Genomic DNA, 14,546 nt, shown 5'->3' with positions numbered 1-14,546 from the left:
TCTGACATACTGTGCACTCAAGGTGAAAGCCTACACTGGTTCCACAAACCTTAATGACTCTCCCCAGATAAAAATCATCAAGACCAAGGGTGCGAAACGAAAGCACAAAGAGGCCGGAGAATCACGGGAGAAGCCTCCAGCAGATCTCCCGACAGCCTCCGTGCTTTGCGGGATTCACCCAAGCCCTGCGAGACGTTGGAGTCAGAACGCCACCCAAAAGGGTCGGGACCAAATGACATTCCTGGAAGTAGGTCTTAAACCTACTTATGACCTACCTTTCCCTTATCCACTGGCCTCCCTCGATTCTCCGGCCACCCCAGGGAGGCTGCAATGCTGGCCCACACAAACGTGGACCAGGTGGAACATTACATGGGGATCTCCCGGGCCATCGGAGACACCTGGGTGGCCAAGGTAAATGCAGGGTGGCCCCCTGGCCGTCTCTCCGGAATATGGGCACCGTGGCACTGCCCAGCTAGCACCTTGGCACTGCCACACTGGCACTGCTAAGGTGCCCGGATGACTCTGCCCAGCTGGCAGGAGCACTGTCTGGGTGCCAGGGTGACAGTGCCAAACAGTTTCCGATGTAACCGGCCCACTCCCGTAGGCGAAAGTGGGATCTCGCCGTAGAGTGGCAAGAAACCAATTATCACCACTTAAGCCCAATTTCCATACAATTAACGGAATCCACCCCATATCCAACGGCCTCCTGTCAGTCAGCGGGCTCCCCAGCAAGTATTCACGCTGGCACCGATAAGTACTCCTTTTGAAAAATGTGAATCTGGCAGAAGGGCTTCTGTGGGGAGCCGAGAAGGGAAGTAGCCACCTTTGCTCACAGGCAAAGAGACCAGGGGTGCTGGGCATTCTGCCCCAGTGCTTGGTGGGGTGCGGGGGAATCTTGGCTTGGGGTGGGGACCACCCTCCGCAAGGTGGCCCATCATAGGAGAGGGGGGGGGGGGGGAACACCACCATGCCAACCCCTGGATTGTTTATCTGTTCCAGGAGCAACCCTTGTCCCTGCACGGCTGCTCCATCGACCACCCATAACCCCTACTAACTGCCGAGGCCTCTGGCCGAGCGGCTGAAGGCTATTGTTGATAGGGAATTGGCAAGCGTGGTTCAGTGAGCACTCCACACAACCCAAGTGGATTCCTGTGGGTGGACGAACCATGTGGGAGTCATTGCCTAGCATCCCAATCACACTTTGGTGCCTGGACACTGTGCTTGAACACTGTAGGAGGCAACACCACAGAAGCAGCAGCCAACATCCAAACACCCAGGGGATGGGCCACAGCTCTGGGGACACATCCAAAGCCAGAGGGTGGGTGGGTGCCAAGGGGATGGGTAGATGCCTGGAGAGGTGGGCAAAGGGATCGGAAGTCAGCCCGCATTGCTGAAGAAAGTGACAGATGCACCATACTTGTTGTGTACAAGGGTATTTAATGTGTTTTACAATTTCCCACTCCCCCGATGGTTCCTCACCCCCACCCCCTCTCCCAGTGATCCTAAATGTGCTTTGCCTTCCTAGCTCTACCACAATGTCTAGGTGTTTCCCCAGGATGCACATCTGAGGTGGAGGCAGCCAGCTAGCTGCCTATCTCAACCTGTGGCTTTGATGCCCCTGGCGGGCGTCCTGTGGGGGCTCTGAGGCCGGAGGGCCCCGGCTCACTTGTCGGCGGCACATGCACAGCCGGCGTGCCGCCCTTTCCCGTGTGCTGACTTCGAGACATGGCCTCATCAGAGGCGTGCAATTCGGAAGAGCTGGTGGCCACCGCTGCCACTCTATGGGACGGATCGGGGTTCGCACCCAGTGCCCCCTCCTCCCGGTCCGTGCCCATAGGGCCCTGGGGTTCACCTTGGGGTAGAAGGGACAGCTTGTTCGGGCCCCAGCATTATCTGGCTCTGCCAGCCCTGGCGGCTCCCCATAGTCTGCACCATCGAGTGGACACCCTCGGCGATGCTCCTCAATGATTGGGACATGCTCTGCAGCACGTCGGCCATGACTGTTTGAGAGCAGGACATGTCCCACAGAATCTCACCAAGGTCAGCCTGGTACTGGGTCACATCCCCCATCTCGAGAATCATAATTTGAGTTGTTGGCGGACTGGGTCAGCAAGTTCAGGATTACTAGGAGCAAGTCAGGATACGAGGCTGGTTAGCAGAACACCAAAACATCCAAGTCTGGAGATCAAAGAAAGCATGATGGATGTTTCAGCAGCTGCTGGGCTGAGACAGGGGTGGAGACGGGCAATATTACAGAGGTGGAAATAGGAGAAATTAGCGATGATTATATGGTTTTGGAAGCTCAGCTCAGTCAAATAGGACAGGGATGTTGCGAACAGTCTGTTTCAGGTTGAAAGAGTGTCCAGGGAGGGGGGTGGAATCGGTGACTAGGGAATGGAGTTCACAGCACGCATATGGATAACACGTTGACGGGGCCCAAATAATATTTTTGTGATCACAAAGAATTGACATAATTGATCCAAATAAATTACTCAATACTGTGAAGAATTTAAATACCAATAGCAACAATAATTTCAAAGTAAGCAGGGAGGTCAGGCAAAGAGTGGTAGATCTGTAGAAAAACATATCAAAAAAAGATACTGTAGCCTACTAATTGTAGTATTGGGCTAGCAATTCTCATTATCACACGCTGTGAATTACACAGTCAATTACATCGATATCTGGAGAAAAACAACTAAGGTTGATTGGGTAAATAGACTAAGTATGGAGATAACTGAACAAAGGGAAACGATTAAATAAACAATTCAAAACATTCAACTAAAATACATTCCATTAAAAGGCAAAAACAAGCAAGAAAGGCCCATCCCGCCGCTCACTCGGGAAGTTAAGAATAGCTTTAGACTAGGCTTGTCCAAACTGCATCCCGTGGGCCGCAACTGGCTCCCACATCTGGCCCCCACCTCTGGCCTCCCCAGTTTATCTGTGTGGCCAGTTTTCAAAATGCAAGTCAAACAGATTAATTGGAATGAAAGATTCTGCAAGGAGATGCTCCTCCAATCACAGGCCTATCAGCAGCAGCCGTCGTGGGAAAACACAAGTGACATTAGGTATGCTGGGGAGAAAGAGGTTTTCTTTCAGGCGAGGTGGTGGGATAGGAAGTGAGTGCTGGGAAGGAGAGCCTGGCTGCTAGGCCCTGGGAAGGAGAGCCAGGCTGCGAGGTCCCGGAAAGGAGGGCCTAGTTGCGAGACCCCAGAAAGGAGAGGCTGGCTGTGTGACCCCGAGAAGGAGAGGCTGGGTGCGAGGCCCCGGGAAGGAGAGGCTGGGTGCGTGGCCCCGGGAAGCAGAGGCTGGGTGCTAGGCCCCGGGAAGGAGAGCCTGGCTGTGAGGCCCCGGGAAGGAGAGCCTGGCTGTGAGGCCGCGAAACGGAGAGGGTGGGTGCGAGGCCCCGGGAAGGAGAGGCTGGGTGCGAGGCCCCGGGGAGGAGAGCCTGGCTGTGAGGCCCCGGGGAGGAGAGCCTGGCTGTGAGGCCCCGGGAAGGAGAGGCTGGGTGCGAGGCCCCAGGACAGAGAGGCTGGCTGCGAGGCCCTGGGTTGGAGAGGCTAGCTACGAGGCCCCGGGAAGGAGAGGCTGGCTGCGAGGACCTGGGAAGGAGAGCCTGGCTGTGAGGCCCCGAGAAGGATAGGCTGAATGCGAGACCCCGAGAAGGAGAGGCTGAGTGCGTGGCCCCGGGAAGGAGAGGCTGAGTGCGAGGCCCCGGGAAGGAGAGGCTGAGTGCGAGGCCCCGGGAAGGAGAGCATGGCTGTGAAGCCCCGAGAAGGAGAGGCTGGGCGCGAGGCCCCGAGAAGGAGAGACTGAGTGCGAGGCCCCGGGAAGGAGAGGCTGGCAGCGAGGCCCTGGAATGGAGAGGCTGGCTGCGAAGCCCTGGGAAGGAGAGCCTGGCTGTGAAGCCCCGGGAAGGAGAGGCTTGGTGCGAGGCCCCGGGAAGGAGAGCCTGGCTGTGAGGCCCCGGGAAGGAGAGGCTGGGTGCGAGGGCCCGGGAAGGAGAGGTTGGCTGCGAGGCCCTGGGTTGGAGAGCCTAGCTACTAGGCCCCGGGAAGGAGAGGCTGGCTGCGAGGCCCTGGGTTGGAGAGGCTAGTTGCGAGCCTCTGGGAGGGAGAGCCTGGCTGTGAGGCCCCAAGAAGGAGAGGCTGAGTGCGAGGACCTGGGTAGGAGAGCCTGGCTGTGAGGCCCCGAGAAGGAGAGGCTGAGTGCGAGGCCCCGGGAAGGAGAGCATGGCTGTGAGGCCCCGAGAAGGTGAGGCTGGGTGCGAGGCCCCAGGAAGGAGAGGCTGGGTGCGAGGCCCCGGGAAGGAGAGGCTGGGTGCGAGGCCCCGGGAAGGAGAGGCTGGCTGCGAGGCCCTGGGAAGGAGAGGCTGGCTGTGAGGCCCCGAGAAGGAGAGGCTGAGTGCGAGGCCCTGGGTTGGAGAGCTTGGCTGTGAGGTCCCGGGAAGGAGAGGCTGGCTGTGAGGCCCCGGGAAGGAGAAGCTGGATGCGAGGCCCCGGGAAGGAGAGGCTGGCTGTGAGACCCTGGGAAGGAGAGGCTGGGTGCGAGGCCCCGGGAAGGAGAGGCTGGCTGTGAGACCCTGGGAAGGAGAGGCTGGCTGCGAGGCCCCGAGAAAGAGAGGCTGAGTGCGAGGCCCCGGGAAGGAGAGGCTGGGTGCGAGGCCCCGGGAAGGAGAGCCTGGGTGCGAGGCCCCGGGAAGGAGAGGCTGGGTGCGAGGCCCCTGGAAGGAGAGGCTGGGTGCGAGGCCCTGGGAAGGAGAGCTTGGCTGTGAGGTCCCGGGAAGGAGAGGCTGGCTGTGAGGCCCCGGGAAGGAGAAGCTGGATGCGAGGCCCCGGGAAGGAGAGGCTGGCTGTGAGACCCTGGGAAGGAGAGGCTGGGTGCGAGGCCCCGGGAAGGAGAGGCTGGCTGTGAGACCCTGGGAAGGAGAGGCTGGCTGCGAGGCCCCGAGAAAGAGAGGCTGAGTGCGAGGCCCCGGGAAGGAGAGGCTGAGTGCGAGGCCCCGGGAAGGAGAGGCTGGCTGTGAGGCCCCGGGAAGGAGAAGCTGGATGCGAGGCCCCGGGAAGGAGAGGCTGGCTGTGAGACCCTGGGAAGGAGAGGCTAGGTGCGAGGCCCCGGGAAGGAGAGGCTGGCTGCGAGGCCCTGGGTTGGAGAGGCTGGCTACGAGGCCACGGGAAGGAGAGGCTGGCTGCGAGGCCCTGGGTTGGAGAGGCTGGCTACGAGGCCACGGGAAGGAGAGGCTGGGTGCGAGGCCCCGGGGAGGAGAGCCTGGCTGTGGGGCCCCGGGGAGGAGAGCCTGGCTGTGAGGCCCCGGGAAGGAGAGGCTGGGTGCGAGGCCCCGGGACAGAGAGGCTGGCTGCGAGGCCCTGGGTTGGAGAGGCTAGCTACGAGGCCCCGGGAAGGAGAGGCTGGCTGCGAGGACCTGGGAAGGATAGCCTGGCTGTGAGGCCCCGAGAAGGAGAGGCTGAATGCGAGACCCCGAGAAGGAGAGGCTGAGTGCGTGGCCCCGGGAAGGAGAGGCTGAGTGCGAGGCCCCGGGTAGGAGAGGCTGAGTGCGAGGCCCCGGGAAGGAGAGGCTGGCAGCGAGGCCCTGGAATGGAGAGGCTGGCTGCGAAGCCCCGGGAAGGAGAGCCTGGCTGTGAAGCCCTGGGAAGGAGAGCCTGGCTGCGAAGCCCCGGGAAGGAGAGGCTGGGTGCGAGGCTCCGGGAAGGAGAGGCTGGGTGCGAGGCCCTGGGATGGAGAGCCTGGCTGTGAAGCCCCGGGAAGGAGAGGCTGGCTGCGAAGCCCTGGGAAGGAGAGCCTGGCTGTGAAGCCCCGGGAAGGAGAGGCTGGGTGCGAGGGCCCGGGAAGGAGAGCCTGGCTGTGAAGCCCCGGGAAGGAGAGGCTGGGTGCGAGGGCCCGGGAAGGAGAGGCTGGGTGCGAGGCCCTGGGTTGGAGAGCCTGGCTGTGAGGCCCCGAGAAGGAGAGGCTGGGTGCGAGGCTCCGGGAAGGAGAGGCTGGGTGCGAGGGCCCGGGAAGGAGAGGCTGGGTGCGAGGCCCTGGGTTGGAGAGCCTAGCTACTAGGCCCCGGGAAGGAGAGGCTGGCTGCGAGGCCCTGGGTTGGAGAGCCTGGCTGTGAGGCCCCGAGAAGGAGAGGCTGGGTGCGAGGCTCCGGGAAGGAGAGGCTGGGTGCGAGGCCCTGGGTTGGAGAGCCGAGCTACTAGGCCCCGGGAAGGAGAGGCTGGCTGCGAGGCCCTGGGTTGGAGAGCCTGGCTGTGAGGCCCCGAGAAGGAGAGGCTGGGTGCGAGGCTCCGGGAAGGAGAGGCTGGGTGCGAGGCCCTGGGAAGGAGAGGCTGGGTGCGAGGCCCCGGGAAGGAGAGGCTGAGTGCGAGGCCCTGGGTTGGAGAGCTTGGCTGTGAGGTCCCGGGAAGGAGAGGCTGGGTGCGAGGTCCGGGAAGGAGAGCCTGGCTGTGAAGCCCCGGGAAGGAGAGGCTGAGTGCGAGGCCCCGGGAAGGAGAGCCTGGCTGCGAGGCCCCGGGAAGGAGAGCCTGGCTGCGAGGCCCCGGGAAGGAGAGCCTGGCTGTGAAGCCCCGGGAAGGAGAGGCTGAGTGCGAGGCCCCGGGAAGGAGAGCCTGGCTGTGAGGTCCCGGGAAGGAGAGGCTGAGTGCGAGGCCCTGGGAAGGAGAGGCTGAGTGCGAGGCCCCGGGAAGGAGAGCCTGGCTGTGAGGCCCCGGGAAGGAGAAGCTGGATGCGAGACCCTGGGAAGGAGAGGCTGGGTGCGAGGCCCTGGGAAGGAGAGGCTGGCTGCGAGGCCCTGGTTCGGAGAGCCTGGCTGCGAGGCCCTGGTTCGGAGAGCCTGGCTGCGAGGCCCTGGGTTGGAGAGGCTGGCTACGAGGCCACGGGAAGGAGAGCCTGGCGTCGAGGCCCAGGGTAGGAGAACCTGGCTGCGAGGCCCCGGGAAGGAGAGGCTGAGTGCGAGGCTCTGGGTAGGAGAGCCTGGCTGCGATTCCCCTGAAAAGAGAGCCTGGCTACGCGGCCCCTGGAAGGAAAGATAATTAGGGTGGCAACTTTCATTTTGACCTTTATTGCAAATGAATTAGACAGCAGTAATAAAGAAGTCTTTCTATAATTATACGGCGTTATTCTGAAACCACACCTTGAGTATTATGTGCAGTATTGGTTTCCATATTTATGTAAAGATATACTTGCATTAGAGGCAGCATAGTAAACATTCAATAGTTTGGTCCCTGGGGTGAGAGAGCTGACCTATGATGAGACTGAGTAAATTGGATTGATATTCTCTGGAGTTTAGAAAAATGAGAGGCTATCGTGTTCGCGGACATCTTCAACCTTTCCCTATTCCGCTCCAAGGTCTCCACCTGCTTCAAGAAGACCTGTCATAATATACATCAGTACATTATGGTGCAATCACATACACACACTGATGGACATGCAGTAGGACCAACCAGCATACACAACACCGCAGCCAATCACCAGTGAGAGCACAAGCACTATAACGACAGGGGACAGGAGAGTTCCCGCTCATTCTAGCAGCAGCCAGCTCTGAGCACAGAGCTCACAGCCTGCATCACAGACATTCACCATGTGCTGAGTGCCTCACCATAGCTAGTGATAGGAAAGGGTCTACAGTTAAGCTGGTATTGCTTATACCCACTTTTACAGTATGTTAGCATAGTTGAACAGTTAATAAAATAGCGTTATACCACTTCCAGCATTGTTGGCTTGTTTGTGAACCAGAACACCCAACACGACAAGATCATTATAATACCGGTGCCAAAGAAGAACCAGGCAATGTGCCTCAATGACTACCATCTGGTGGCCCTGACTTCAGTCGGAATGAAGTGCTTCGAGAGGTTGATCATGAAGCGCATCAACTCCATACTCCCAGAACGCCTAGATCCACTGCAATTCGCATACCGCTGCAACCGGTCCACAGCAGACACCATCTCCCTGGCCCTACACTCATCCCTAGAGCAACTCGACAACAAGAACTCCCACATCAGACTCCTATTTATTGGGGTGGCACATGGCGCAGTGGTTAGCACTGGGACTGCGGCCCTGAGGACCCGGGTTCGAATTCCGGCCCCGAGTCACTGTCCGTGTGGAGTTTGCACATTCTCCCCGTGTCTGCGTGGGTTTCACCTCACAACCCAAAGATGTGCAGTTTAGGTGGATTTGTCATGCTAAATTTCCCCTTAATTGGAAAAAAAATAATAGTGTACTCTAAATTTCTTTTAAAAAAAGACTCCTATTTATTGACCGCAGCGCCGCCTGCGACACCATAATCCCAGCCAAGCTCATATCAAAGCTCCAAAACCTAGGACTTGGCTCCCCACTCTGCAACTGGATCCTCAACTTTCTGACCCACAGACCACAATCAGAAAGAATGAACAACAACAGCTCCTCCATGATGGTCCTCAATTATGGGGCCCCGCAAGGCTGCGTACTTAGCCCCCAACTATACTCCCTATACACACATGACTGCGTGACAAAATTTGGTTCCAACTCCATCTACAAGTGTGCTGACGATACGACCATAGTGGGCCTGATCTTGAATAACGACGAGTCAGAATACAGGAGGGAGATAGAGAACCTAACGGAGTGGTGCAATGACAACAATCTATCCCTCAATGTCAGCAAAACTAAAGCTGGTCATTGACTTCAAGAAGCAAAGTAACGTACACACCCCTGTCTGCATCAACGGGGCCGAGGTGGAGATGGTTGACAGCTTCAAATTCCTAGGTGTGCACACCACCAAAAATCTGTCCTGGTCCACCCACGTCGACGCTACCACCGAGAAAGCACAGCAGCACCTATACTTCCTCAAGAAACTAAGGAAATTCGGCATGTCCACACTGACTCTTACCAACTTTTATAAATGCACCATAGAAAGCATCCTATCTGATTGCATCACAGCCTGGTATGGCAACTGCTCGGCCCAAGACCGCAAGTAACTTCAGAGAGTCGTGAACATAGTCCAGTCCCTCACACAAACCTGCCTCCCATCTATTGACTCTATCTACACCTCCTGCTGCCTTGGGAAAGCGGGCAGCATAATCAAGGACTCCTCCTATCCAGCTTACTCTTCCAACTTCTTACAATGGGCAGGAGATACAAAAGTTTGATAACACGCACACACAGATTCAAAAACAGCTTCTTCCCCGCTGTTACCCTCTTATGGACTGACCTGATTAATACTACACTCTTGCATGCTTCACCCGATGCCTGTGTCTATATATTTACATTGTGTACCTTGTGTTGCCCTATTATGTATTTTCTTTTATTTTCATATACTAAATGATCTGTTTGAGCTGCTCACAGAAAAATACTTTTCACTGTACCTGGGTACATGTGACAATAAACAAATCCATCCATTCATCTCATCGAAACATACAAGATTATGAAGGGGCTTGACAGAGTGGACGTTGAGAGATTATTTCCGCTCATCAGGAATCACAGCCTGGTATGGCAACTGCTCGGCCCAAGACCGCTAGTAACTTCAGAGAGTCGTGAACACAGTCCAGTCCCTCACACAAACCTGCCTCCCATCTATTGACTCTATCTACACCTCCTGCTGCCTTGGGAAAGGGGGCAGCATAATCAAGGACTCCTCCTATCCAGGACACGCAGTCTCAGGATAAGGGGTTAATCATTTAGAACTGAGATGAGGAGAAATGACTTCTTTCAAGAGTTTTAAATCTTTGAAATTCTCCAGAATTCTCTACTTCAGAGGGTTGTGATTGTTTCATCCATTTTAAGCTGGGGATAGTCAGATACTTGTTCTCTCAGGGAATCAAGGGGTATGGGGAGGGGGCGAAAAGCTGAAGCCCAGGATCAGCCTTGGTCATATTGAATGGAGGAGCAGGCTCAATGGGCCTTTTGATCTACTTCTGCTCCCATTTCTTGTTCAATTAATGTAATAATATGAGTTGCAGCAGGAAAATAACCACATAAGTAACCGGATTATTGTAAAATCTGAGATGGTTCAATAATGTCCTTCGGGGAAGCCAATGCTCAGCCCATACCTACTCTACCCATAAGACCTGTCCCAACTGGCAGAAACCATCACCATTTGCTCTTCTGAACAGCCATGGGGCGTGATTCTCCCAGCCCCGGGCCGGAGATTCATCGCAAACACGCCATGCCGCCCTGCGCCATGGCGCAATTCTCTGAGGTGTGGAGAATCGCCACCATTTGCGGCATGTGTTTGGCGCGGCGCCGGTCGCTGTACGAGGCTGGGCTGGCGATTCTCGGGCCCGGATGGGCCGTGCGGAAAAAGCAGAGTCCCACCGGCGCCGTCCACACCTGGTCGCTGCTGGCGGGAACTCTGCGCGAAGGATCGGGAAGTGGCCTGTGGGGGGGGGGGGGGGGGGGGGGCTCCGATGGGGTCTGGCCCACGATTGGGGCCCACCAATTGGTGGGCCGGCCTCCCCCCCCCCCCCACCCGGGCCTACTTTGTTGCGTGTCCGGCCCCAGGACCCCCGCGCCATGTTGCGTCAGGGTAAAACCACCGTGCATGCACGCGTTGGCGCGTCGCCACTGCGCATGTTGCCGTCGCCCCGAGTGCGCGCCAGAAAGTGAGGCTGGAGCCGCGTGAACCGCTCCATGGCCACCTGTGGGGGCCAGAATCCCTAGTGCCCGCGTCCGTTTCGTGCCGTTGTGAAACGCAACGGCGATCGGAGAATCACGCCCATGATGTGGAGATGCCGGCGTTGGACCGGGGTGAGCACAGTAAGAAGTCTTACAACACCAGGTTAAAGTCCAACAGGTTTGTTTCGAATCACTAGCTTTCGGAGCACTGCTCCTTCCTCAGGTGAATCTAAGGAAGGAGCAGTGCTCCAAAAGCTAGTGATTCGAAACAAACTAGTTGGACTTTAACCTGGTGTTGTAAGACTTCCTCCTGAACAGTGGCAGGGTCATCTTTCTCAACCCGACTGTGTCCTTTTAATATGCCAATCAGGGTCCCATGTCTTCATTCGAAAACAGACTACAATTTTAACTGTGTCTGATCAGAAAGACCATTTCGGATTTCCTAACAAGTGAAAATAATGGGAAGAGTACCTGGCACCATTGGAAGTGCAAACAGATAAATATCTTCACTAACTGTTGGGTCAGGAAAAGCTAGAATCCTCTGGATTTCACAAGGCAAATTTGAACACTTCCCCATCCCACCCTCTGAATTTGCTTAAGGCTGGTGAGCCTCCCTGTGATGCAGGCTTGTGGCCTCCTGCCACACACTCCCATCAGTCAACTGCTACTTCATGGCCACTGCAGGTGGGATGCTGCCCAATGCCACTACTAGTGAGACCCAGTTTCATACTGCCCATGTTGAGGTTGTTTGCTTTGCAGCCCACCCACCTGATTTCCTGGTCCTGGTTAAGATTGGGGCTTATGTGGTTAGCTTTCAGTGCCCTCAGGAGAACTAGATATGGCAAAAATAACAGTCCTTCCAGCGTTGTGCACATACTAATAGTAAGCATGTCACGGAAGTTATTGGAGTAGATTACAAACATACGATAAAGAGACAACTGTATCTTATTTTAGGAGAGAAGGGATTGAGGGAAGTGAGGAGGAGGTAGACCTGACTGAAAATTAAGACTTGTTTGCATTAAATTACTTTTTATGTTCCTAAAAATTCTATTTTCCTAATCTTACCTCAAGCCCCTTGACAAGTCGGTTTGCTAGTTCAATTGTCCTGTTGGTTCGATTTACTTCATCTTGACATCGTAGCTTCTCTGCTGTGGCTTTTTCAAAACTGGCAGTGAGTTTGCATAGGTTAGTATCTAGATCCTATACAGAAAATGGAAAATTAAGTGCTTGCTTACAGAAAGTAGATAATTTGCTGTTAAAGCAGTAATTGAAAGATCCATACTCATGTCTATTTAAGGATAAGACTTTAGATGTGATCTTTCTTTTAATTTTTAAAAATATTTTACGAAGGAGAGGGATGACTTAAACAGGAGTACATAGGAAGTGAGAAAAAATATTCATATCCTCATTTGATTGAGTGGCGCTAAATCAAAGACGTCAATCTCATGAATTACAGCAATTTACGTTCAAATATAAAACCAAAGTAAATAGAAATTAGAATCAAATAGAGTAAGTGTTTTATCTCTCACGTAATGCAGTAGTCATCCTAATTGTCCGCGCTTCATTAAACAATTACAATTTCTCTCAATTTACAGAGGGAAAAAATAGTTACAAGTGGCTATGCTTAACTCCAAGGGATTGACGATAGCTGACAAGTGTTCTGCTGTTACATAACATAAATAACAAGGCTACAAGAGTATTACATAATTCATTGTCTGTTATAAACATTACACTGTAAAAATGCTAAGAAATTGTATTTTATGATTAAGATTTTTGAAAACAATTTTTTCTAAATACATTGGCTTTACAGTTGTGGCTGAGTTTCAAAGGGCTTTGCAAACCTAGCAGAAAAAAGTAGACAGGAGCTGCCAGTTCAAGAAGGTGTTCGCCTCGTTCACCCCCAAAGCTGCCTTCAACCTCACCTCTGCCAATCATGACCCTCATTGCTCCCCACCCCACCCCCAACAACATGTCCTGATAGCTCCGTCCTTCCCTCTCCAATTGTTATTTTTCCAATTTGTCTGGCTATTGGAGGACAACGGAATAAAAAACTCAAAACAAGGTCCTCCCTTTAATTCTGGCAGAACCTCAGTTTCCCAGCCTTTCCAAGTTTTTCCTGCTCAACTCCGTATCCTTCTCAAAAGGTTTGGGGCCATTGCGGCACACCTTGTTGCAATTATAAGTTGTTAATATGAGAGTAGATCTCTTTGGGATTTTGACTGCTTTAATACTTTTCTGAGGAACTGACACATATGTCAAACTTATCAAGAAATATCAATTAAAACCTCCCTTAGCTGGGTGACCCTGAGAAAACCTATTGAAGACAAGTTGCCATGTACATGGGTAGGAGTGTTTCTTCTGAGTCAGAGACAAATTTGGCAGTGATCAGGCTGGAGGCTAATGTTGGTGCAGCATAGGAGTGTTGTCTGTGTTTCACAAATGTTGAGAGCAGGCAAAAAAGATAATTAACTCAGGCCAGAGGTAAAGTCAAATGGAGAAAGCATTTGGAAGGAAAACCAATCCAATGTACTTTAAAGGAAGACATTTTTTCTGCACTCAATTTTTCACTTGAAGGTTTGCATTAATAGAAACCACATGCAAGGAGTTAACACCAAGTAAAAAAGGGTATTTCTCAAAGAAAAAAACATCAATTCAGCGACCAAATAAGTTGTGTGCACTTGGTTCAACAAAGTGTGTTTGCTTTTGAAAGCACAATAGGATGTCCAAGGGGTGAATTGCTTAAATGGCTTGATCCATCACCTTCAATTACAAACGAACTTGTCAAAAGATTGTCTATTCATTCAACATTGATAAGAGAAATGCAGCTACATGTGCATATAACGTGATTATGAGATATGCAATCTACTGACATTCATTTCTTTTTAAAAAATATTTTATTAGGGTATTTGTAGTTTTTATAATAATAACGATAACAGCAACATAAACATGGTACATAAAACAATTCCATCCCTATCCTGTTCTTCACTCCCCTAACAGTAAGGCAATAGCCTAGCACCCCCCTTCTGCCTCTGCTGACATTTTAATTTTCTCCGAGAAAGTCGACGAATACTGACATTCATTTCTGTTCAATTTCAATAAGCATTGTATTGCTGCGGGGAGCTCTATTTTACTGGCAAGAAGCAGTTTCAGCTTTTCAGCCTGGTCATGGGTTTGGTGGGGGAGTGGTTAAAATTTAAGTGCTAATTTGCTTTCATAAAGGTTGAATCAAAACGGGAGTTTTATAAAAATGTAAAGTGTTTTAAAACTATTTCCCCCCTTTAGTTGACACTGCTGTTTTACGGTAACCCAGTGTTCATTCTCAAAGTGTAAAAGACATTGAGCTCAGGAAATAGGTTGTAGTTAGAGGCAAGTAGTGGGTGCAGGTCTCGTTCCATTGCCTTTGCAGTCAAAAGGAAAATCAACCCCGAAATGTAAAAGTCAAAATTACTTTCTGTTAATTAGACTCTCAAGTTACATAAAGAAGAAAACATCTATGACTCAGCAGTACCTGACCTAATTTAGTCACCAAGGCTTTAATGGTAAAACTGAAAAGCTGTGATTATCTGTAGAGATTACACACTGTGAAGATGTATCATAATTATACCTACGGATACATTCCTTAGATAATCAACAGACATGCTCAATGTTTCATCGGTATTACTAACTGTAGATTCAGGATCATTGTCCCTCAATATTACCCTTAACACACACACACTTTTCTTTTGCCAACACTTTCTCGTATTTAAAAGTAATCAAAAGATTGTCCACAGTCGGATTTTCTGATAGTACTATACCTCTCTAGCGATTCAATTCAAGTTTTGCAGTGACATTTAAAGTCATCCCTATGCATATCATCTAATAAGATGTAGCTATATTTTCCAGTCGCATGCTTGCCTTCTGGGATTACCATTTGGGAAATTGTACACACACAGGCCATGATAGTAAATCGTTTCAAA

General features: G+C 52.7%; 1 protein-coding gene across 1 annotated transcript in view; it reads right to left on the bottom strand.

Annotated features, from left to right (window-relative positions):
- The window catches only part of LOC140425201 (dynein axonemal heavy chain 11-like), a 755,586-nt gene that overhangs the window by 178,732 nt on the left and 562,308 nt on the right, over positions 1–14,546 (bottom strand). Inside the window, 1 exon segment of the mRNA XM_072509215.1 lies at positions 11,656–11,790. Coding sequence (XP_072365316.1) covers positions 11,656–11,790 — 135 coding nt within the window.

This window comes from Scyliorhinus torazame, chromosome 6 (genome assembly GCF_047496885.1).
Source record: "Scyliorhinus torazame isolate Kashiwa2021f chromosome 6, sScyTor2.1, whole genome shotgun sequence".
NCBI lineage: Eukaryota > Metazoa > Chordata > Chondrichthyes > Carcharhiniformes > Scyliorhinidae > Scyliorhinus > Scyliorhinus torazame.
This window is presented reverse-complemented; position numbering and strand designations above follow the sequence as displayed.